The sequence below is a fragment of the Cucurbita moschata genome, unplaced genomic scaffold (assembly GCF_002738365.1).
Source record: "Cucurbita moschata cultivar Rifu unplaced genomic scaffold, Cmos_1.0 Cmo_Scf00048, whole genome shotgun sequence".
Taxonomy (NCBI): domain Eukaryota; kingdom Viridiplantae; phylum Streptophyta; class Magnoliopsida; order Cucurbitales; family Cucurbitaceae; genus Cucurbita; species Cucurbita moschata.
The window spans coordinates 163,565-187,350 of NW_019268564.1; the positions used below are offsets into that span (position 1 = coordinate 163,565).

The window sequence follows — 23,786 nt, forward strand, 5'->3', positions numbered from 1 at the left end:
GAAAGCTCAAAGAGGGCAATATCTGCTAGTAGTGGATCTGAGCCGTTACAAATGATATCAGAGCCAGACACCGGAATATGTGCTAGCGAGGAGGCTGTTCCCCAAAGGGGGTAGACACGAGACGTTGTGCCAGTAAGGACGCTGACCCCAAAAAGGGGTAGACACGAGACGGTCACAAATGGTATCAGAGCCAGAGCTTAAACTATGTGCTAGCGAGGAGGCTGTTCTCCAAAGAGGGTACACACTGTTAGATTGAATGGCACAATGAACCATAAAATCTATGATTTGGTAACAAACCATAAAATCATAGATTTGGTAACAAACCCTTCAAATCATAACAACTAGTAAATCTTAGACTATTTTAGTATATACAGTTATGATCTGGTTTAACACCCCCTCAATCTCTGGAGGATGTACTACTAAGTTCAGATTGCGCTTAAAATAGCTAAAAGAAGGAGCTGGCAGTGGCTTTGTCATGATATCGGCGAGCTGATCCTTGGAAGATATGAGTCGAACATCAAGCTGACGAGTCGATACTCGTTCACGAACGAAGTGATAATCAACCTCAACATGCTTCGTCCGTCGATGAAAGATTGGATTGGCGGATAGGTAGGTGGCACCAATGTTGTCACACCATAGGCTAGGCGCTCGCGCTTGCGAGATCCCGAGCTCACGCAAGAGAACTTGGATCCAAATTAATTCGGCAGTGGCATTAGCAACCGCCTTATATTCGGCTTCCGTACTAGAACGAGAAACTGTCGATTGTTTCCTCGAACTCCAAGAGATAAGATTGGCACCAAAGAAGATCACATAGCCTCCAGTGCTTCGATGATCATCAGGATTCCCAGCCCAATCAGCATCTGAAAAGGCACTCAACAAATCAGTGCTGGACTTTGTAAGACAAACCCATATCAATAGTGTCATGTAGATAACGGAGAATTCGTTTGACTGCCGCCCAATGTATAGAAGTCGGAGAGGACATGAACTGACACACTCTGTTGACACAGAAGGATATATCAGGACGTGTCAGAGACAAATATTGGAGAGCACCAACGACACTTCGATAGCGAGTAGTATCCTCAGGTGAGAGCTTTTCACCACCATTCAATAACAACTTCTCACTGGGAAGCATAGGTGTGGGCACACCTTTGGAGGTGAGCATATTGGTTCTGGCTAATAAATCTCGAATGTATTTATGTTGTGTCAGAATAAGTCCACTAGAAGTATGGCGGACCTCAATCCTAAGAAAATAACTCAAAATACCAAGATCCTTGACGGCAAAATCATCCTGAAGCTGTGTAAGAAGTTTCTCAGTAGCCGTAGAAGATGAGCTGATGATAATAATATCATCAACGTAGATGAGGATATACATCTGAATGCCCGTTTTGTTAAAAATAAAAAGAGAGACATCATCAGCCTTTGAAGGTGTAAAATCCAGCTGTAATAGTTTGGAGCTAAGGCGAGAAAACTAGGCACGCGGAGCTTGTTTAAGGCCATAAAGTGACTTATCCAGCTTGCAGAGATAACCAGAGTGTTGAGAATCCACAAATTCAGGGGCTGCTTCATATAAACATCTTCATTAAGAAGGCCATGAAGAAAAGCATTTTGAATATCAATCTGCCAAATAGCCCGACCACGAGAAATAGCAAGAGATAATAAGAGCCGAATGGTAGTGGGCTTAACAACTGGACTAAAGGTATCATCATAATCAACGCCATACTGCTGTTTAAAACCTTTAGCAACCAGGCGTGCTTTGTAGCGATCAATAGAGCCATCTGGCTTTTGTTTGAGTTTGAAAACCCATTTGCAATCAATAACGTTAAGACCAGCACGAAGGACGCTGACCCCAAAAAGGGGTAGACACGAGACGGTCACAAATGGTATCAGAGCCAGAGCTTAGACTATGTGCTAGCGAGGAGGCTGTTCTCCAAAGAGGGTACACACGACACGGTGTGCTAAGGATGCTGGCCCCAAAAAAAGTAGATTTGGCAGGGGACCTACGTCGATAGTAAAAAGGAAAGAATGCTAGTAAGGACGCTAGACCCGAGAAGAGTTGGAAGGGTTAGATTGTGATGTCCGTTGGGGGAGGAAGGTTAAAAATGAAAAATTGATGGAATATGGATATTTATAAGTAAAATTAATTGAAATTGAAGGAAATAACGAAGGGAATAAAAGGGGGAATTGAATTAAATTGGGAAGCGGTGACTGTGGCTGAACGCTTACGACGAACTCCCCTCTCGTTCCTTCCGAGATTTTCATGTCCATCCTGCCTTCACAAATCCAGGGTTCCACTTCAACATCTTCTTCGTCTTCAGCTTCCTCTCTAAACCCTAATTCCCACCATGGAACCGGCCCCCTCTTCTCTCAATCCACTCTCTCTCCCACGCATTCCTTTCCATCCCCACGGATTTCCGATCCCCATTCGTCTCTCGGGGATTCCTGCAACGTATCAGGTTCATTTTTGTATTTCATGAACTCGATTGCCTTTACTAGTTCTGAATGCTATTCTATTATGTTTGATTTCCTCGTTTTCTTTTCCCTTGATCGTGGACAGCGATTATATCGACGGAAATGTGCAATTCCGAGTTTGATTTTGTTTGTTTTAGCTGTTACCGTGTTTTTGTGATGTGATATAGTATATTTCCTTGCATCCTGTTCACGATGTCAAAAGAATGAAATTACTCAGAATTGAGATGTTGTAGCTGTAGCTGTACTATCCAATTTACTGAAAATATTTGGTGAAAAGAAGTTAGGTCATAAACGCTTGAATCACTATACTTATAGTTTTGGGGGTCTCAGTTGTTTTGCTGACGATTGGGCTATTTGATGAAGTTTTGTTGGATTACGCAATTTCTAGTTTTGTTTTGATTAGTCAATAAAGAAGTAGAATGGATACGAGAAATTATCCTTTTAGTCTTGATTATGATTTTAGCTTTTAAGCTACTGGTAATGGAAAAGAGGGGAATTTTTCATGCCAGCGTTAATCAGGGGATCTGATGTTCTTTCTCATGTGCTATTACTTTTGAGACGGGTGTGTATTTTCTTATGTATTCTACAGAGGAGTTATATTCGATTCATTTTAATCTTTGATTCAGGCCTGTCGATTAAACCTGCAGATGATGCTGAATCTTCCAAGAAGGTATGTTGTATATTAGTCATTCGTTAGTAATTTAGTGCTGTAAGTGGATTGGTTAAATTATCAACTTATGTAGTTAAATTATAAGTCGTGTATAGTACATATTAATAAACTATGTTTGGTATTTTTGTGTATATTAAAAATGAGATAATAAATTGATTGTTCAAATTTAAAAAGAATTTATTGGTTTTTTTAGTATATCGATAATAATCGAACCTTAACCTGAGCAATTGGATTGAAAATTTTCCAATGGAGTGGTTTTGTTAGGGGAAAAAAAAAAACGTTCATTGCTTCTTGTGAAGTGATAAATGAAAAGGAAGCATACGATCTTACTTCATGTATACTGTGATATAGTAAATTAGAGAATCTGAATGATTTGAAGATGCCAGCTTATCAAAACACTGTAACCCATTTGCAGAGCCAATCTGGTGTAGAAGATGGTGGATCAGTCCTTCCCGGGAGTAAAATATCGTCTTCTATAATTTCTTCTCATGATCAGCAAAGCGCTAGGTCTGCAAACTCTCATGGCAATAATAAACGCTCAGCTGGAAGAAAAGCCCAAATGACAAATGGAAACCATTTGCTTAATTTTCAATATGATCCCATTTCTCGTCCTCGTCCTCGAGCCAGAGCTCCTCCTCCAAGAAGGCCACATAAGATAAAGCCATACAACAAGGATCTATTTCTCCAGGCTAATTACAAATTTGTGGTTTTAGATACAGGTTATCATACGCCTGAATATTTGGATCCTGATAAAATGCTGCGTTGGGAGGATATCATATGTGTAAGATATTCTACACCATCATTGGTTCAATGTCCTATTTGTCTGGAGCATCCACACTGTCCTCAAATTACCTCGTGTGGACATATTTATTGTTTCCCTTGCATTTTGAGGTACCTGTTAATGGGCAAGGAGGATCAGAAAGGTGACTGCTGGAAAAAATGCCCTTTGTGTTTTGTGATGCTGTCTTTGAAGGATTTATACACCGTCCACATTGAGCTTTTGAAGCAATATTCTGTTGGTGATACTATAGAATTTATGCTTTTAACTCGGCAAAAAGATTCATTTGCCTTATCATTCAAGGATAAACAAGAGGATGGTATCAGGTCAAGTGATAACGATGAAATCTATGATTCTTTTTCGAAGTTTATATTTACATCTGACGTGGATCTCTCAGTGCGGCAAGCAATATCTGATTTAGATGCCTGGTTAGCAAAAGCAGAAACAGGGCAAGTAGATGACCTCGAAAAGCTTCCATATGTTTGTGCTGCTTTGGAACAACTAGAGCAGAGGAAGAAGGATTGGAATGAACTTCAGGCCTGTTTTAAGCAGAATGACTGTCAGATAAGATCTCAAACGCTCCTTCCAACTGGTAATGTTAGCAATGCTGGTCCTGGAGCATGCAGTTCTAGACACGAGGCTTCATCCATTGATATTAATGATGATTGCAAGTTTCTAGGAAATGTAGTGCAAGATAAGTTGGATTATTCTACTCATGTGGGTCAGACTGAGGCTGTTGATGAACTTTTAGAACTCCAACAAAACTCAAATGAAATTAGAGATGCAAAGGACAAGGACTCGTACAATTTTTACCAGGTGAAAATCATTATTATCTTGCGTATGAACATTGGTCAGGCCTCTGTGCTTTTCATGATATGCCATTATACCTCATTAGCTGTGTCGAACAAATGCTGCCATATTTGATTTTCGTTTCCTTCGGTTTGTCTTGAAGGGATTGCCTATTTGGATCCCATTGATGCTTTTTGGATTTTGATTCATAAATCATCCATTTATTAATTTTCGCATGCATTTTATATTAACTGCTTCTGTTGATTTTAGGCTACCGATGGCCAGCATATCATTCTCCATCCATTAAACATGAAGTGTCTTTTACAATATTATGGGAGTTATGGCAGACTGCCACTCAGGTTTGTATATATTAAGACAAATTATATCTCTTGCATTTTGCGAGCAAGGGATTGTAACTCTTAGGGTTTTATTAGGTTTATTTAGAGTTTCTCATAATTGTTTCTGCATTTGTAGAATAAGTGGAAAGATTTTAGAATTTGAAACAGTCACCCAAACCGAGGCCACAAGAAGGCGGTATCGTTACTTGAGTCATTTTTCCTTAACAACATCGTTTCAGGTATACTCATTCGTCAAGTTTCTTGAACAATATTTAAGGGCTTGCAAGTCATTATTTCTGATCATTCCACCCAAAATTTTCAGCTATGTGAAATTGATTTGACCAACCTGTTGCCTTCGTCCTCCATGATTCCCTTCATGGATGAGATAAAGAAGCGTGAGAAGCAGAGGAAACAACTTGCAAAAAAGGTATTTTGTGAACTTAGAGCCTAGGTGTGGTTGGGAGCTCTCCAATTCTTTTATAATTTCTGTTAGTCATTTCCCCTTTAGTTCCCATGCACGTAAGCCATCACTTGTTTCCTTTTCAACTCAGTTATTGGTGTTGGATTGTATAAAGGTTTGACTATTAAGTCATAGCCATATAAATTTCTTCTAGTACTCGTGAACTGAAGGAGATATTATTATATCCCATTCTAGATTAATGGCATTAATGAAATCTCAAATGAACATTTATTACTTCAATATTGTATTATGAATCTAGGTATGGTTCCTCTCCTCGGTAATCAAATCATGAGTTTTTGTTATGATCAGATGCAAAGGGAGAAGATCAAAGCAGAATCTGCTTCAACGTGTTCTTTGTCAATGATGGCCGGATCAGGAAGTTCATATCGTTATGATACTCCAAACCTTTCCCTGGATGACTTTGAAGGTAATATTTACCTTACTGTCACATTTCCATCCTTTGTCTGCTTGAATTTTTGCAATGGGGGAAGGTGAATTCTATTGTAAATATGTTTCGACTTCTAAAAATACTGAGTTCTTCGTGTAGAAATTAGAGAATAACACTGAGCAGTTTTGACTAATGAGGCAATTCCTGTTTTGTTAAGAGAAGTATATGCTTTTAGGAGTTATTGAGATTTTTGATTCTTAACATATTTAGGAAGTTTTAAGAACTGAACACCTTAATTTGTGAATTTTGGTTAGGATTTAAAAAATATTATGAATGAAGAAAGGGAAAAAAGAATATACTTGGAAGGCTTCCAAATAAGCTTATTTTTCAAAACGTAAGGGAGTTCTGAAGTAGTAACCTGGGTTGTCAAATAAAATATTTAAAATTATAAACCACTTAAAACAAAGTTATATGTAATTGCTAAATTATTTTTTAAAAAAGTACTTCAACTTTGTTCTTTTTTAAAAAAACTCTTATTGTTTCAAAAGGAAACATGGTATTTCATAAACGTTTCTAAATTACCTTTGAAGTAGAAATTTGTTAGAATGTTTAATGAAAAGACAATGGGACAGGACACCGTTATTTTAGACTTAATGCAAACAAGCATTCTAGTTACTACCCAGCTACTATCATACCGTTTATGAAAGTCAAGGGCAATATTATGATTTTTGAACGGATAGGAGTATTTTTCTAAACAAAGAGCAAAATTTTAGGTATTTTTATATGTATATATAATTTGACCAATGCGATTCTGCGTGTATAGATTTATTCCGATGAGGTATATACCTTTGGATATCGGGGTGCATGTTGTTGCATGGTTATACAACATCATCGATCCCATTGTAGTATACTAATATAATTTTGGGTATTTTGAAATTTGTATTTCTTTCAAATGATGTTGCCTGGCAGTATGGGCAGCAAGTATTTACTTGTTTTGGTTCTCAAGAATTTGATTTAAGATTATAGGCTATTAAGTCTATGGCTGTAGTTAGTAATAGTATAATCATAGAATTTGGCACACGGTTTGTTGATATTAATTCCGGTGAATTATTCAATCTCTAGCTTTAGGAAGTTCTCCTGTGACATCATCGAGCCCTCCTGTTGGCGTGAGGCAACTGTTCTCGAGCGTTACACGACTTGGTTTCGCTGCTGCACATGATTCTCCGTCCTTGAGAATTGAAGAAACTGATTCTCTGCACATTAATGAAGTGAAAAGTGATTCATCCGGTGCAAATGGTACTTCTCGGATACCTTTTTGTTCCTTGTAAATTCTTTGCTCCAAGGCTGACAATTGTGAAAATGGAACCTTGGAATTTCAGTTTTTCAACGAGTCTCGCATATCCTTAGGCTCTTTTTAAATCATGCTTGTGTGTTCATTGCAGAGATACACAATGCAACTCCATCGTTTGCGAATATAATATCGAGAGCGAAGTCTGGAGGAAGTACAGAATCTCCTAAGGCAAATGAAGTGGGAAAGAAGGGAAAGAAACCAAGTCGAGTTTTGTTATCCACGGCGGGCGGGCGGCGCTATTGATTAAGTTCAAGGTGAACATCCTGATTGTAATAAAGGTATTTCCATTTTTAGCTGTATAAAACAATGTTCATTTACAGTATCAGGCTTTTGATTAAAAAACTTAGGATTGCTTTTGTGGTAGTTTGTGTTTTAGAAGATTAGCTCTGTACAGAAGGCTAAATAAAATGGTTTGCTATTATTAATCTATCCTTTCTTTTCCTCCGGCAAGAATGATGAATACAATGCCATGTTTAAGAGACTTGTTCCATTACTATGTCATCTTGAACATTCACCCGAACTAGTATTGTCGTGTGGTTGTCGTGCATGCATTTTAACTCTGTGAGACTTTAACTGACTAGCTTGTATTCTAGGCCGAGTCATTAACCTTGTCTCTAAATTAGGGAGTATGTTTACATAGTTTGTCACTTCATTTATTCTAAATCACTCAACCGTTCAACTTTTACACCAAGTTAAACCTTACCAGAATGAGTTATGACCTTTCATACAAGATTTATTAGGTACTAATGAACAATTCATATCTCTTAACTAAGTGGTTACTAACTTAACGAGCTTGTTGGATGCTTCAGGATGATCCTGATTGCATAACCAAGTCATAACTAGCTTAGAATCGTCTAAGTACTTTGAAAATGATTCCTACCACTCATTTGGCCCTAAATAGCTAAAGTTACCAAATAGAATGAGTTTTGCACTCTTCAAGCTTTTTTATGCTTGTTTGGATGTCATCTTGAATATTTAGATGTCATCGATACTGAGAATCGACCTTTGATTCTTTCTACTTGTTATTGTCTTTTAGACATTCATCCATTCAAACGTTATCGAGACATGATGAGTAATTGTATTCATGTCATGTCCATTAAGCATATTATGTTAGAGCTTGATTCATGCCACAACCTTCAAATAAGGGACAAGGTGCAATATGGACACACTCGTGCCCCTCAATATTGTTTTTAGGGTTTCTCATCTTCATAGGATGACGTCTGAGACTCTCATTCACACCACACAGACATGTGTTAACATCGTGCTTCTTTCTATAGTGCATTATAAGGCACTTCTTTTATGTAATCCATGAACGTCAAATATGGTGAAGACCGAAGAGTCATACACTAGCATGTAGTATACATTTGTTTTGTTTGTTCTGAAATCTAGCATACACATCTTTCACTATGCACTTAATTCTAGAGTCATTAGTCGAAACTCATGATGCAACTCCAACTTTCAAGATTACGGCTTGGAACCTCGTATGGCTCTCACATTGTCGACACCACCAATGCTTCTAATCTTCTTTGTGCCTTATATTAACTTTCTTGCATACTTTTTCTTGTGTATTAGGTGTCACACCATCATCCTTAGATGCATCACAACACTTATTTTTTAGCTTTTTACTTGCCTATCGAACAAGCATGTCATCACAACTCGCCTACTCTCTTGGTGGTGAGCCTCAACCCACTCTCTTATATTAAGGTTAAGAGTTGAGACACTCTTTTCCACTTAACCTATTCATCGTTCTCAATGGTCATCGTGCCCTTAAATATGTGTTTCTAGCAAAAAAGATTCAACATTTTAATGTCTCACTCCTAAATATTGTCGATAATTAATATGTGTTTCTAGTAAAAAAAGATTCAACATTTTAATGTCTCACCCCTAAATATTGTCGAAGAAAAAAATGAAGGTTAGAAGTTTAAATCTTCATTTCATATTTGGAAATGTAATATTCTAAAATGTTTTTTTTAATGCAATTTATGGATAGAAGTTTATACTTACCTTTTATTTTTTTTCTAAAAATCTCTCTTTTTTATCAAATTATAAATCATGAAATTTATTATTATTATTCTTACCGAAAAAAAATCGCTTAAATTATTTTCTAAATTTTAATATATAATAATTATATTCATTATATTTTTTAAAAAGTAAAGACTCTCGAATAGAGATAGTCCACATAAAACCTTTTCGTCCCCAGTTTTTCATTTATTTTTGTAGAAATTAAGAATGGGGTTTTTTCGTTTATTAATGTGAATAATTTTTTTAATATATTAATTTTTCATTTTTTAATATAATCTAAGCTAGTAAACAGAAAAAAATTAATCTATGTCAAATTGGAAGGACAAAAATTGATTTATTTATTTTTATATAATTAAAAAAAAAAGAAAAAAAAAAAAAAAAACTCTCCACCGTTCTCTTCTGCTTTCTTCTTCCTCTCCTCCTCTCTTCCTCCTTCCGGCAGCTCAGGTTTTTTTTTTTTCCTCCCTTGCTCTCCGAACGGCAGCCACACACTAACATCGCCGATCTCCGATCGCCGCCACGCCTCCCACCGCCACTTTTCTTTCTCTTCTTCTTATCTCACTCTGTGCTGCAACCTCACATCGCAGGCGTTCCCAACACAGGGTAAATGAGATCTCTCAAAGCCGCCACCTCCAACAATGGCAGCAGCAGGAGGCTTACGCTTCTTCATCTCGTTTGTGCTGCTGCACTCTTCTCTCTTGTAGTTTTCGTCATTCAATCCTCCTTCTTTGCAGGTTCTTCGTCCCTCATTTCCTTGTATCTTCGACATCAATTCTTAAATATTTTTGCTAAGATCTTGTTTAAAACTTCAGGTTATCAGCAGCCTCTTGCAGATCTCAACAAGGAGGAGGTTCGGATTTTGTCGGATTTTCAGTCCAGCATTCAGCAATGCGTGGTTTGTATCATGTTTAGCTTTAATTTATTGCTTTCATATTTTGTTCCCTTTTTCGATTGTACATTTGCTGGACGAGCGAAAGAGCTCAGCCTATGTGATCGTTCGAAATCATAGTTGATTTCTTTCAATTAAGTTTCATTTCGGATTGAAGTCGATTTTTCGATTCCAGTGCTATGAATTATGATACTGTTTGTTGTATGCTCCAATGCATCCTAATATGTATAGGAGTATAAGGCAAGTAGTAATTTCGAGCGCTTTCTGGAGAACATTTAGTTATGTCGTCCGATCTTCTCTACTTTTGGTTAGATGAAGCAGAGCACAATTTGAGTGTTTTTTGTTCTATTGTTTTGCATTGCCTTTTTTTTTCCTTCAATAACCATGGGTGTCAAGCCAGTCGTGACAAATTTCAGGACCTACTGCTTGAACCCTACGCTCCAATGTGCCAACCAAAGATGGTTTGCGCATGGTCCTGAGTGTTGGATGAAAATCCCACATAGGCTAATTTAGAGAATGATTATGGGTTTATAATCAAGAAATACTCTCTCCATTGGTTTGAGGCCTCTTAGGGGAGCCTAAAGCAAAGCCATGAGAGCTTATGCTCAAAGTGGACAATATCATACTATTGTGGAGAGTCGTGTTTATCTAACATGGTATCAGAGCCATGCCCTAAACTTAGCCATGTCAACAGAATCCTCAAATGTCGAACAATGACTCCAAAAGTAAAAGGAGTCGAGGCTCCTCGAAGGCATAGTAAAAAATGACTAAGGCTCCAAAAGAACAAGAGTTCGAGGCACGATTAAGGGGAGACGTACTTTGTTCAAGGAGAAGTGTTGGATGAAAGTCCCACATCGGCTAATTTAGGGAACGATCATGAGTTTATAATCAAGGAATACTCTCTCCATTGGTTTGAGGCCTTTTGGGGAAGCCCAAAGCAAAGCCATGAGAGCTTATGCTCAAAGTAGACAATATCATACTATCGTGGCTGTTGTCTTTTCAAATACTGTATCTTAGTGGTTTTAATTTTTTTTTTTTTTAAAAAAAACTTATGCATTATGTATGTGGATTACTCCCTGAAGTTTCAGTTATCTTTTGAGCATCATCTGAACATGAAATTTGGTATAGGCAAACAGGGGACTTGGACTCACTGCTCATATTATTGACCACTGCAAGCTAATTCTCAAGTTCCCAGAAGGCACAAATAGTACCTGGGTCTCTCTCTCTCTCTCTCTTTGTGGTGTGTGTGTGTGTGTTCACCCATTTTCTTTGTTGCTGATTTGTTTATGCTTTGTATGGGCAGTATAATGAGCAGTTCAAGATTTATGAGCCATTGGAATACCCATATGATGTGTGTGAGGCCATACTATTGTGGGAACAGGTTGGTATTAGCCATCTTCAATTTGTGCAATCTCTTAAAGACTATACATGTCCATTCTAATGTGCGTTGAGCAATGCAGTATCGCAACATGACTACTGTCTTGACGAGAGAGTATTTGGATGCAAGGCCTGATGGGTGGTTTGATTATGCTGCAAAGCGGATAGCACAATTGTAGGGTTTCTCTTATCTTATTCCTTCGAGTTAATTTCTTCTGGTGGTTTTCTTTGAACTAGTGACGGCAACTGTTTTGGTGGAGTGAAATCTATTTGTCTTTGTGTAGGGGAGCAGATAAATGTTACAATAGATCTCTTTGTGAGGAACACCTAAATTTGATCCTGCCATCCAAACCTCCTTTTCACCCCCGGCAGTTCAAAACCTGTGCAGTTGTGGGAAACTCTGGAGATCTTCTAAAGACGGAGTTTGGTGAAGAAATCGACAGTCATGATGCTGTTATTCGTGATAATGAGGCACCTGTAAATGAAGTAAGCTAGCTAGCTGCTCTAGTCAATTCTTTCAATACTTACTGCAAGAGTCTTTTCATTGTTTATTGATTTATTAAACGGCTTGTTCAAGTTAGCTAGAGTCTTTTAGTTGGTAGTTTGTTCTGTAATTAGTAATTGAATAACTCTTGCAAATGACCAGATCCCATGTTGGTTGGAGAGGAGAATGAAATATTCCTTATAAGATTGTAGAAACCTCTCCTAGTAGACGCGTTTTAAAACCTTGAGGGAAACCTAGAAGGGAAAGCCCGAAGAGGACAATATCTAATAGCGGTGGGCTTGAGCTGTTACAAATGGTATCAAAGTCAAACACTGGCGGGGTGCCAGCATCCTCGCTGGTCCTCAAGGGGAGTGGATTGTGAGATCCCACATTGGTTGGAGAGGAGAATGAAGCATTCCTTATAAGGGTGTGGAAACCTCTCCCTAGTAGACACATTTTAAAAACCTTGAGAGGAAATCCAGAAGGGAAAACCAAAGCGGACAATATCTACTAGTGGTGGGCTTGGACTGTTACAATTTGTGCCTTGTGCATTTGTGCTGTTTCCCTTTCCATTTTCCCTTGTTGCCCCAACCTGTCCATGTATCACTAGAAACCATACTCATCAAGACTTCAATGAAAGGACCAACATGTATTTGTTCAGAAATATTAAGTTGTGAATATGTAGATTATAATGCTTTTACATGTAAGAAGATTTGTGCACACAATTTTGGACTTTTGCCATCTTCATTCAAATTGTGGGATTCGAACATTTACATTCCATAAATTATTTAAACGCCAGAAAAATGGTGAAATAGACACTTACTTTGTAACAAAGACGTCAAACGATGAATGTTTATAAAGAAATTCGAGAATTATATATGGGAGTATGTTTACTTTATATATCATTAGTTTTCTCTAGTATTTCTGGAGTTTAAGAGGAATAATATGGCTGATTTTTATGTCTTAGTTTTTAAGTCTAAGAATATTGGTTGTGTAGCAAACAGCACAAACTATTCATTGTGTTCTGGCTAGGCTTGTTAATGAAGTACGACACCGCTAGAAGCCTAAGAATACTATCAAAAGTAGAATATCGAAAGTATTACACTTGAATCTGAATCCTCGTGGCCTGTAACATCTTCCAGGGTTTCTGATCTTTGAACATTACGTACTTGATTCTGCACATTTTGTGACATTGATTTCTTCTCCTTCTATGATTAAGTTCTCCGGAAGATATTTAGATACTCATGTTGATCCCTATGACCCCCTGTAGAAATATGCCAAATATGTTGGTCTGAAGAGGGATTTTCGTCTTGTTGTAAGAGGTGCTGCTCGCAATATGATTAAAATTCTAAATGGGTCTGGTACGTTAATCTTATTTCTGTTGTTAAATATTATCACTCGGACTCTGGATTAAATGTCAGGTCTGATGATCTCTTGTCTTTCTTCAGATGATGAGGTACTTATTATCAAGAGCGTGATTCACAGAGACTTTAATGCAAGGATCAAGGTAAAAGCTAATTCATATTCTTATGTGGTAAATTCTCTTATTACTGTAAGGTAGTGCTGACGGGAGAGGAAAGGAAAAAAATGGAATGAGGTTAGGGGATTGTAATAGTCCAAGCCCACACCTAGCGGATATTGTCCTTTTTTAGCTTTCTCCTTCGAGCTTTCCCTCAAGGTTTTAATAAAATGCGTCTCCTTAGGTTCCACGTCCTTACAAAGAATGCTTCGTTCCCCTCTCCAACCGATGTGGGATCACACAATCCACCCTCATTCGAGGCCTAGTGTCCTCGATGACACTCGTTCCTCTCTCCAATCAATGTGGGACCCCCTACTCCATCCCCTTTGGGGCCCGACGTCCTCGCTGGCACACCACATGGTGTCCACCCTCCTTCAGGGCTTAGCCTCCTCGCTGGCACGCCATTCGATGTTTGGCTCTGATACCATTTGTAATAGTCCAAGCCCACCGTGAGTAGATATCTCTTTGGGCTTTCCGTTCTGGGCTTTCTCTTAAGGTTTTAGAACGCGTCTGCTAGAGAGAGGTTTCCACACCTTTATAAAAATTGCTTTATTCCCCTCTCCAACCGATGTGGGATCTCACAGAAATGATCTAGTTTTGAAAATTTTTATGGAAAGGGAACGGCTTTGTATCCACAGTTGTTTTGTTTTCTGATGCTTTGGAAACTTATTACCTTTTGTAAATGATTTGTATGTTATATATTGCAGCTTATTCCAAATCCAGTTTATCTCTTCCAAGGTATTGTTCTACGTAGAGGTGCAAAGGGAACTGGAATGAAATCTATTGAATTAGCTCTCTCTATGTGTGATATTGTTGACATATATGGTTTCACGGTTGATCCTGGCTACACTGAATGGTAAGTTTAACTCGCTTGCAGGTTGATTCATGTTTTGTTTCTTGCCACTAACAAGTTGAAATTTTCTCTGTTCCAGGACAAGGTACTTCTCAACGCCCAGAAAAGGCCATAACCCGCTTCAAGGAAGGGCATACTACCAGCTATTAGAGTGCCTCGGCGTAAGTTTTTCAACCCCGCCCCCCACACACGCACACGAAAAAAAAAAAAAATGGTGAGATCCATGCCTTGCCTTGATAACTCATGTGGCTTAGGGCTTCCTCAGGTTATAAGGATTCACTCTCCGATGAGATCGAAGAGGAAGCAAGACTGGTCTGATGTTCCCGATCGAGAAACAATTAGGAGGGCTCATGCTGCAGCCTTGAGCTTAAAGAGGCGTCAATCCGGGCAAGGGGGCGATTTGGGACAGTTTGGTAGCTGTAAAGTGTGGGGCAATGTGGAGCCTGGAATGGAAGGTCCTATCTCAGGATCCCCTGATATGAGTGATACCAGGAAAAAATCAAGTTTCAGTAAGTGGGAACTTACACCTTTTAACAGTTTGAGAAGAGAATCACAAGATCATTTCAAGCAGATGGAAGGGGTCTCCCTCTACAAAATGGACGGTAATAAGTTGGACGATCTCGTATGTGTTAGACATTCTTTAGATTCCGTCGCATGAACAACGCTCTCGACGATATGCTATTTGCCAATACCTTCTCCCCAATTAGGACTCGCCCATTCCACATATCGACGATATCCTGGTTGTTTAGAGGATCCCTTCCTTCAGCTCTGGCTGATGGCTAGGCACAAGCAGTAGAGGCAACTTAGAAATATCAGTCTTTTCTGCGAGATCGGTCGAGATGTCGTGTGCTATCTTTTATGCCTGACTTAGAACTCGGAGCTACCAAGTATACGGTATGGCTTTTAGTTCGAGTCAATTTATTCATCTGCTTTGTTTCTAAATAGATTGTAAAGCTTGTATTTTAGCCTCTGAAAGATTAGTGTATCATTATTTATTCTTGCGATTATTTGTAAAGACTGAAGGTGAAAACATGTCCATTAAGTAACGTAGAGGAAATACGTAGAGGGAATGAAGCATTTCTTATAAAGGTGTGGAAACTTCTCTTTTAAAATCGTGAGGTTAATGGTAATATATAATGGGCCAAAGTGGACAATATATGCTAGCGGTGGGCTTGAGTTGTTATAAATGGTATCAGAGCTAGACATTAGATGTTGGGCGAGCGAAGATGCTGGCCCTCAAGGGAAGTGGATTGTGAGATCTCACTTTAGTTAAAGACAGAAACGAAGCATTATTTATAAGGGTGGAAACCTTTCCCCAACTAAAGGTGGAAACCTCTCCCCTCCCCAACAAATGTGTTTTAAAATCGTGAGGCTAATGATGATACGTAACGGGCCAAAGCGGACAATACCTACTAACAGTAATCTTGAGCTGTTACAACAAATGAGTTGAAGAGTATCATACCATTATGTAAATATGAAGAAGTATGTTGTCTTCCTAGCTAGAGAACTTGATACTAGAACAAGTCTTCAATCTAATCCCGAGACGATGAACGGTTTATGTATAATTTAGATATAATGAGAAATATCGTGGGGAGATTCACAAATATCTCCAAGATGATGGGAAAGTGTGAAAGCTTCCTCTAAATGAATAAATATCAAACAAAGAGGATCAAAGGAATCTTATCCAAAGAAACAGCCTCCAATCTCTGACATTTCAACACGTCCACTGTTCTTTATAAAAGGCTAATGAGTAAGAGGCTTCTACTCATTCAAATCTCAAGCTTTAACATATCATATCATAATGCAAGCTGTTCTTAGCATTGTTGTTCCTCCCCTTCTCCCCTCCTTAACACCTTCCAACAACCTTTCTCATTTTCCCTCTTCTTCTCCCTCGATCCGCTCTCACTCTTCCTCGCGCCGTTCGACAATCAAAGCAGTTACCGCTGTCGCTTACGATACCTCGGTGGTCGATTACAGTTCTGTAATCTCGTAAGTCATTTTCTCTCATAGGTTTCATCGATATAGTTAAGTGTTCATGGTGTAAACACTAAATTTATGTTATTAATAATAGTTTTAAGATCGAAACTTTGTAGTATTACTTCGGCCATAAGCTCGTGTGGTTTTCAAGTTCTGACGATTATGATCAAGAGAATTAAACCGTCAAATTAAAATGATAATCGATGTCTTATTTAATAAACTATGCTTGAATTGACCCGTATGCTCGAGTTCGAGTTAGGGTATAATAAACTATGCTCGAATTGACTCGTATGCTCAGGCTCGAGACAGGGTGTAACAAACTATACTCGAATTGACTCTTATGCTCGGGTTCGAGACATGGTGTAACAAACTATACTCAAATTGACCCATATGCTCGAGTTCGAGTTAGGGTGTAATAAACTATGCTCGAATTGACTCGTATGCTCGAGTTCAAGTTAGGTTATAATAAATTATGCTCGAATTGACCTGTATACTCGGGTTCGAGACAGGGTGTTTCCTGCAGAAGCATGTGAGACCATTGGTGGAGAAGCTTGCTGGGCCAACATTTTCCCAGAAGTGAGGCTTCAGGCTTCTGCAGATAGCGATGAAGCAGCCGCAGTTGCCTTGGAAGAGATTGATAGAGAGTATCTTGATTATGCTGCCCAGTCTAAGACGTGAGATAATTTATTTTCTTTAATTTCCTTCTATTTTTAATCCCTTTTAATAAATTCTTTTTAATATTATAAATTCACTCCAAAATTTTAATTTTAGTTTATATTTAGATTTTTTTTTATTTCCTTAAATTTTGAAATTTTTTAATAATATATTTAAAAAATAACTTCAAAAATATTCTTAAAAACTCTATAAAAAAAAATTATAAAAGTTAAAAATATTCTTAAGAAATTTCAAAAGTATTAATAAGTTTAAAACTTATTTAATTTAAAACCATATATTACTAACGGTTCTGACTATATACCAATAATAAAAGTTTTTTTTTAATTTTTTAGTTATTAATAAAAATTTAAAAGTTCGAAAAAATTTTTTAAACAAAATATTAATAATTTTCGTCCGTATATTAGAATTACTTTATTTAAAATTAAAAAATATTATGGAATCTTTTAAAAATATAAAGAGATAATTTTTAAATAAAATGTAAAGTTTTAAGAATAATTTTATTAATTTAACCTTATATATATATATATTTGGAGATTTCTCCAGAAGATGCATGTTTAACACTCTCAAAACACTTGAAAATCTGTGCCCTGCCTTGGAGTTTGGAGTAATTATTATTATTATTATTTATTCATATTATTATTATTATTATTATTTATTCATATTATTATTATTATTATTTATTCATATTATTATTATTATTATTATTATTTATTCATATTATTATTATTATTATTATTTATTCATATTATTATTATTATTATTTATTCATATTATTATTATTATTACTATTTATTCATATTATTATTATTATTACTATTTATTCATATTATTATTATTATTACTATTTATTCATATTATTATTCATATTATTATTATTTATTCATATTATTATTATTATTATTATTATTTATTCATATTATTATTATTATTATTATTATTTATTAATATTATTATTATTATTATTATTATTTATTCATATTATTATTATTATTTATTAATATTATTATTATTATGTGCAGAGTTTTTCCAGGGGAGGCTTGCGATGATCTTGGTGGAGAATTTTGTGGAGCCGAGTTTCTAAATGGCGTTTTCTAAATCCCCCCGCTTATGCTCTTTAGTGTATTGTATATATAGGGCTTTTAGCTAGGCCATATCACAAATTGTATAACCGCTTTTTAGAATTCTCGACCCTTAAGTATTTACTCTAATCCTTCTATTTTCTATAACGGTATGATTTTAGTACGTTGGGTTAAGTCATATCATAGGTTCTCCAACCCACGTCTTAGAACTCTCGATACTTTAAACATTTATCCCTTTTGTTTTCTATATTCAACTATTCTTGTGGGACAACGGTTTAATTCTACTACATTTGGTTGGGTCATATCACGAGAGATCAGTAACCCACTTTTTAGAATTCTCGATCCCTACATATTTATCCCTTTCGGTTTCTATATTCAACTATTCTCATGGGACAACAATTTGATTCTACTACATTTGGTTGGATCATATCACAGGTTCCGTAACCCACTTTTCAGAACTCTCGATGCTTAAATATTTATCCCTTATGGGACAACGGTTTCATTCTACTACATTTAGTTGAGTCATATCACAAGTTCGGTTACCCACTTTTTAGGATTCTCACCCCTTAAATATTTATCCCTTCCATTTTATTCTCGCCCCGGACAACAGTTTGATTCTACTACATTCAGTTGGATCATATCACATGTTCGGTAACTTGCTTTTTAGAATTCTCGGGCCTTAAATATTTATCCTTTTTGTTTTCTATATTCAACTATTCTCATGGGACAACGGTTTGATAGACTACTTCTCTTTAGGATATATCACAAGTTCTATATTCCACTTTTCAGAATTCTCGATGCTTATATATTTACTCTCTTCTATGATCACCTAATCTCACTCGACATCAGTTCGATCTCTACTACATTTGGTTCTCAAAATAACTCGAGGAGACTATCGGGAAGGCTGTGGAATTTATGATGAGGATCTTAGGCCAGTTGATAGGAGACTGATAAAGGCATTGGCAGAAGGAAACTACATTTCAGAAGAAAATCTTATTGCAAAAAGAACTCAACCAAATGAAGTGAAACAAACACTTGAGGTTGATCTTGCAGTATGTTCTGAAAACTAGATTGGTAAGAAAAAGAACTAAAACCATAAGAGATATTAGGCGACCTACTTGTCGATGATGCTCACGAGCACGCCTTCGAGAATAAGACGGAGCTGAATGTCGTCGGATTTACAGAGTTCGTCGATGAATTGTTCCATCCATCAATGAAGGGCTGCATTTGATAACAGCTTCAGCTACATAACACCATGTAAGCCAGCTGATTCCAACAGCACTGCTTTTATTTGCTCAGGTATGATCTCCTGACCTTCCTTGGATTGCTGGAAGAAATCAAACAGCCAAAAAGACAGCAAAATGGTTAGTGCCAACAAAACTTGTTGAACGATATTAGATCGTAAACGTCGATTCGGGAAAACGAAAAGGAAATGAGTGCGAACCTCAGCTCGAAACACGTCCAAAGCAAATCCATTGAAACAGCTGATTACAGCTTGTTGGATATCCAAGCCGAGGCTATCCAGAGCCCTCATGGTGGATAGCAAGAGACCGGGCTTGCAAGAACAGAACATGTGAATATTGACAGCTCTGCCTTCTCTGACCCGGACTTCGACCTGTTTAAGCACGTTACCAATCAGGATTTGAAGCACATTTTCATCGAATATGGCACATAAGCACACTATTAAACGAACACGACTCTCCACAATGGTACGATATTGTCCACTTTGAGCATAAGCTCTCATAGCTTTGCTTTGGGCTTCCCTGAAATGTCTTATCCCAGTGGAGAAAGTATTCTTTGATTATAAACCAATGAAGATTCTCTAAATTAACCGAGGTGGGACTTTCATCATCCGAACACACAAGAAAATGCAACGAAATCCCAGAAATGTTCGAGAATGAAACCAAAGATTCACAGAAACTATGCTTGAGTTTTCATATCTGATAACCGTTATCTCGTCGAACCGACTTCTATCAACAAAAGTAAGATCGATAAAAAAAAACGTATGAACGCCATCAATATCATTAGAACCAACAACAATTATAAGGTTTGTCCAACAAATCTACTTAATTTTATCATATTTTTGGCAGCCTACAACAATAAGATGAAGCTGACTGTCATTCACATGATATTGCTAGTATAAAAACTACAGACCATGCACAATTAAGCACATGTTTCGTATGCTGTAACAGCACCACTAGCAGATATTTTTCTTTTTGAGTTTTCCCTTTCGAACTTTCCCTCAAGGTTTTTAAAACGCATTTGTTAAGAGAAGTTTCCACATCTTAATAACGAATGTTTCATTTCCCTCTCCAACCGATGTGGGATTTCACAATCCACCCCCTTCGGAGTCCAGCGTTCTCGATGGCACCCATTCCTCGATGAATATCATAATGAGGGTGGATTGTGAGATCCCACATCAGTTAGAGAGGGGAACGAAACACTCGGGCAGTGTGCCAGCAAGGACGCTGGCCCCCAAGTGAGGTGGATTGTGATATCCCACATCGGTTGGAGAGGATAACAAAGAATTCCTTATAAGGATTTGGAAACCTCTTCCTAGCAGACGCGTTTTAAAACAGTGACACCAACGACAATACATAACAGACCAAAGCGGACAATATATGTTAGCGGTGGGCTTGGGCGGTTACAGTAGCATTACCCATGTTACTTCATCCATGAGCACGTCCAATACAAGTAACAAACAGATCATTGGGACTCATTATGTGATGAACGGTTCAATTGAAACAACCCGAAATTCGCAAATCCACTCATTATCATTACTAAAGTAAGGAGGAGCATTGTAAGCATTTGGCTCTTGAGAACCAAAAATCTCAGAGTTCATGCTAGATAGACACTTGTGGAGGAAGTTCAAGGCCAAACAAAACGAAAAAGAATTCTAGCTGCATGAATAAAAAGCACAAAAGTACAACCAAATACAAAAAGAAACGCAGAAAAGGATAAAGTTGGTTGAAAAGTTACCCTGGCAGGCTGATTTTTGGGGCTGCACAAGGAGGAGCTTGGACACAGCTCCTCCTTGACACGACAGGGAAGAGTTGGCAGCGTTGGCGTCAAAGGGTGAAAGCTTGCAGAAGGTTGCAGCGAAGAACCAGAAGGAGTCGATTCAAGTTCATTATGGAGATCATTTATCCTTTGAAGAAGCTCCTTCAAGTAGTCTATGGCGTCTCCAAGGATTGAAGCTCTATCCATCTGTGAACACAAGAAAAGGGAAATATAGATTTATTGCTCAATTCATCAAGAAAGACCAGTGGTTCAAGATCTCTCCGCCATGGAATCGAGAGGAAAAGCTTGAATTCTTACCTTGCTTATTTTGGGTACGACGGACCTAAGCATGTAAAGTCTATCATTCAGCTTCTTTCTCCGCCGTCGCTCCGCCATGAGATTCTTCGCCGGCATCCCCTTCTTCTTCCCTTTTTGGTCGCCGCCGGTTACAGTGCTGTTGGCATTGGAATTGCTTCCGCAGTTTTTAGCATTAACATTGTCCTCTTGCTTGTTATACTCATTGCCTTCATCGGAGTCGTAATTAAACCGAGAAACATCCACGCTATCATCCTCACCGTCCTCATCGCCGTTGTTCTTACTCAGATTCTCCAAATCCGCCGTCCACGTTGAGCCTTCTCCAAATTTCAAACCCGAAACCTCCAGATTCTCAAGTTTATCAGCTCCGGGAGAGACAACTCGGTGCGCCGCTCGCTTCTGAAACAGCGTCGGTTGAGCACCGACTTGCGGGAGCACTTCAAGAGGTCTCAAAACCTTAGGCCTATTCTGAAACAGAGCATTCCCGCAGCCATCGAAGCTCTCAAACGGAACCGCCGGATTAAATCCATCGCCAAAAGCGGGAGGGTTATCAGCAACCGGAAACTCAGAATGATTTAAGCTAAGCGCCTGGTTACCGATTTGAGGAAGAGGAGAAACGCCAGTGAATCCCATGAAAACGGAGGGATTGGAAGCTTGATTCCCCTGGTAAGATCCAAACAAAGCAGTATCGGCGCCAAAATCATAGGCATTATCGAAATTACTGCCGCAAACAACATTAAGAAGAGAAGAGAAACAGGATTTGTGAGAAGGCAACATAGACTGGGTAGGATCGAGAGCAAAAGGTTGGGAGGGAGAGCAGGAAGAGAGGAAGTTATCAGTGGGATTGAAACGATGGAGAGAGGAGTTGAGAGGAGCAGAAGAAGAGTTAATGAAACAGTCAGGTTCGAGCATGGATTTGAAGGAAGAAATGGAGCCGGCAATGGCGATATCGTCGTAGTGGTCGTCGGTGGCTCTGGTCCAAGAAGCGACGTCGTCATGGTCGCCGTCGAGCCAGAGGATTCCGGTGGATTTGGGAAGCATCTGGGCGGAGAGAGTTGCAGAGAGAGAGAGAGAGAGAGAGAGAGAAGGAAGGAAGCAGTTACAGAGAGGGAAAAAGGGAAATGGGTTTTGGGGAGAAGAAAATGAACAGAAATATATTCCCAAGTTTGAACGTTACGTATCAGAGAAAAGGAGAAGACCGCCAATGTGCGGTCTCTCTCTCCCTCGCCGTTTCGTTGTCTGTTCCGTTTTAAGATTAGATTTCTTTTTTTTTTTTTTTTTTAATTTCAATTTTATATGTAAAATCGGATTTTATATTTATAATTTTTTTAACTAATTTATTTATAAATTGCAAAATAAAATTTTACCATTGGAAACAATATTTCTTGATTATAAACCTAGATCATTCCCTAAATTAGCTGATGTGGGACTTTCATCTAACACCTCCCCTCGAACAAAATACGTGTCCTCTTAATTGAGGCTCGACTCCTTTTCTTTTGAAGTTTTAGTCCTTTTTTTACTATGTCTTAGACGAGTCTTGACTCGTTTTTCTTTTGGAGTCATTTGTTCGAGGATTCTATTGACATAGCTAAATTTAGGACATGACTCTGTTAGGAATCACTACTCTATGATATTGTCCACTTTAGCATAAATTGTCGTGACTTTGCTTTGGGGTTCCCCAAAAGGTTTGACACTTTAGAGATTATCTTCAAATTTTTTTATGTTATTTTTAAAATTTTATGAGTATTTTTTAACCCCGATATTTTTAGTTTTTTTTTTTTTAAATTAAAGTTGTTTTAGACATTTTTTAAAAAGTTTTAAAATATTTTTTTAAGTTTTTAAAAAAATTTAAGAGTATTAATGATTTAAGTTGAAAGGTATTTTTGAGATAGTATCCTCTAAAATTAAAGGTATTTTAATTTTAATTCTTTTTAAAAAAAGTATTTAATTTTTTTTTTTTAAAGTAAAATATTATTAAAACTTTAAAAAATTTAAGGGTATTTTTTAAACATGCTAAATTCAAATGTAATCATTATCTTAGTAAAAAAATTAATTAAAAGTTCTTACCGAAAACAATCCATTCACACTTCACAAATTATCTACAAATGTTTTAATGTTACTTTAAAAAATTTATGAGTATTTTTTAAACATAGTACTAATCGAAAAATATTTTTGAAGATGTATAAAAAAGTTTTAAGATATTTTTGACAAATTAATTGTATTTTTTAACCATTTTGAAAATTAAAATGTTATCTTTTTTTAACCATTTAAAAAATTAAGAATATCTTTAGAGGTTTTTTTTTTTTTTTTTTTTTTTTTTTTTTTTTTTTTTTTTTTTTTTTTAAGTTTAATT

The 23,786-nt window shown here is 37.3% G+C and overlaps 5 protein-coding genes across 6 annotated transcripts in view; 4 read left to right on the forward strand and 1 right to left on the reverse strand.

The window, feature by feature from the left end:
- Nucleotides 1-2,188: 2,188 nt before the first annotated feature.
- On the forward strand, nt 2,189-7,693 carry LOC111435240 (RING finger protein 10). 2 transcript variants are annotated; one of them, XM_023072656.1, is made up of 9 exons: nt 2,189-2,453; nt 3,096-3,141; nt 3,488-4,733; nt 4,977-5,065; nt 5,181-5,283; nt 5,367-5,471; nt 5,814-5,931; nt 7,015-7,188; nt 7,335-7,693. In XM_023072656.1, the coding sequence occupies exons 1-9, from the start codon at nt 2,258-2,260 to the stop codon at nt 7,484-7,486; spliced, it is 2,229 nt and encodes a 742-aa protein (XP_022928424.1). In that variant the 5' UTR covers nt 2,189-2,257; the 3' UTR covers nt 7,487-7,693. The 2 variants fall into 2 exon arrangements, with proteins under 2 accessions (XP_022928424.1, XP_022928425.1); XM_023072657.1 differs by having other exon boundaries at nt 2,190-2,453; nt 3,096-3,139; nt 3,555-4,733.
- A 1,977-nt stretch (nt 7,694-9,670) lies between these two features.
- LOC111435333 (sialyltransferase-like protein 1) lies at nt 9,671-15,471 on the forward strand. Its single transcript, XM_023072796.1, has 11 exons — nt 9,671-9,999; nt 10,078-10,160; nt 11,283-11,369; nt 11,458-11,535; nt 11,615-11,706; nt 11,816-12,017; nt 13,286-13,376; nt 13,464-13,522; nt 14,242-14,390; nt 14,467-14,548; nt 14,653-15,471. The coding sequence occupies exons 1-11, from the start codon at nt 9,873-9,875 to the stop codon at nt 15,043-15,045; spliced, it is 1,443 nt and encodes a 480-aa protein (XP_022928564.1). The 5' UTR covers nt 9,671-9,872; the 3' UTR covers nt 15,046-15,471.
- Nucleotides 15,472-16,164: 693 nt separating this feature from the next.
- Nucleotides 16,165-18,439, forward strand: LOC111435343 (light-regulated protein-like). Its single transcript, XM_023072810.1, has 3 exons — nt 16,165-16,376; nt 16,874-17,038; nt 18,059-18,439. The coding sequence occupies exons 1-3, from the start codon at nt 16,189-16,191 to the stop codon at nt 18,132-18,134; spliced, it is 429 nt and encodes a 142-aa protein (XP_022928578.1). The 5' UTR covers nt 16,165-16,188; the 3' UTR covers nt 18,135-18,439.
- Nucleotides 18,440-19,077: 638 nt separating this feature from the next.
- LOC111435332 (transcription factor ICE1) lies at nt 19,078-22,650 on the reverse strand. Its single transcript, XM_023072795.1, has 4 exons — nt 21,437-22,650; nt 21,098-21,325; nt 19,563-19,733; nt 19,078-19,445 (listed from the first exon to the last, which is right to left on the reverse strand). The coding sequence occupies exons 1-4, from the start codon at nt 22,472-22,474 to the stop codon at nt 19,362-19,364; spliced, it is 1,521 nt and encodes a 506-aa protein (XP_022928563.1). The 5' UTR covers nt 22,475-22,650; the 3' UTR covers nt 19,078-19,361.
- LOC111435338 (mitochondrial phosphate carrier protein 3, mitochondrial-like) overlaps nt 20,941-23,786 on the forward strand; it is a 22,104-nt gene continuing 19,258 nt past the window's right edge. Inside the window, exon 1 of the mRNA XM_023072805.1 lies at nt 20,941-20,961. The gene's annotated coding sequence lies outside the window, so the exon portion shown is untranslated. The remainder of the gene's footprint in view (nt 20,962-23,786) is intronic.

Excerpts from the sequence above, each read along its gene's own strand:
- LOC111435240 (XM_023072656.1), top strand. The coding sequence starts at position 2,258 with ATGTCCATCCTGCCTTCACAAATCCAGGGTTCCACTTCAACATCTTCT. Across the intron at positions 5,284-5,366 it reads CCTTAACAACATCGTTTCAG|CTATGTGAAATTGATTTGAC; the intron begins GTATACTCATTC and ends CAAAATTTTCAG. Across the intron at positions 5,472-5,813 it reads GGAAACAACTTGCAAAAAAG|ATGCAAAGGGAGAAGATCAA; the intron begins GTATTTTGTGAA and ends TGTTATGATCAG.
- LOC111435332 (XM_023072795.1), bottom strand. The coding sequence starts at position 22,474 with ATGCTTCCCAAATCCACCGGAATCCTCTGGCTCGACGGCGACCATGAC. Across the intron at positions 19,734-21,097 it reads CCAAAAATCAGCCTGCCAGG|GTCGAAGTCCGGGTCAGAGA; the intron begins GTAACTTTTCAA and ends GTGCTTAAACAG. Across the intron at positions 19,446-19,562 it reads TGGACGTGTTTCGAGCTGAG|CAATCCAAGGAAGGTCAGGA; the intron begins GTTCGCACTCAT and ends GATTTCTTCCAG.
- LOC111435343 (XM_023072810.1), top strand. The coding sequence starts at position 16,189 with ATGCAAGCTGTTCTTAGCATTGTTGTTCCTCCCCTTCTCCCCTCCTTA. Across the intron at positions 16,377-16,873 it reads GATTACAGTTCTGTAATCTC|GGTGTTTCCTGCAGAAGCAT; the intron begins GTAAGTCATTTT and ends GGTTCGAGACAG. Across the intron at positions 17,039-18,058 it reads TATGCTGCCCAGTCTAAGAC|AGTTTTTCCAGGGGAGGCTT; the intron begins GTGAGATAATTT and ends TATTATGTGCAG.
- LOC111435333 (XM_023072796.1), top strand. The coding sequence starts at position 9,873 with ATGAGATCTCTCAAAGCCGCCACCTCCAACAATGGCAGCAGCAGGAGG. Across the intron at positions 10,161-11,282 it reads CCAGCATTCAGCAATGCGTG|GCAAACAGGGGACTTGGACT; the intron begins GTTTGTATCATG and ends AATTTGGTATAG. Across the intron at positions 13,523-14,241 it reads ACTTTAATGCAAGGATCAAG|CTTATTCCAAATCCAGTTTA; the intron begins GTAAAAGCTAAT and ends TATATATTGCAG.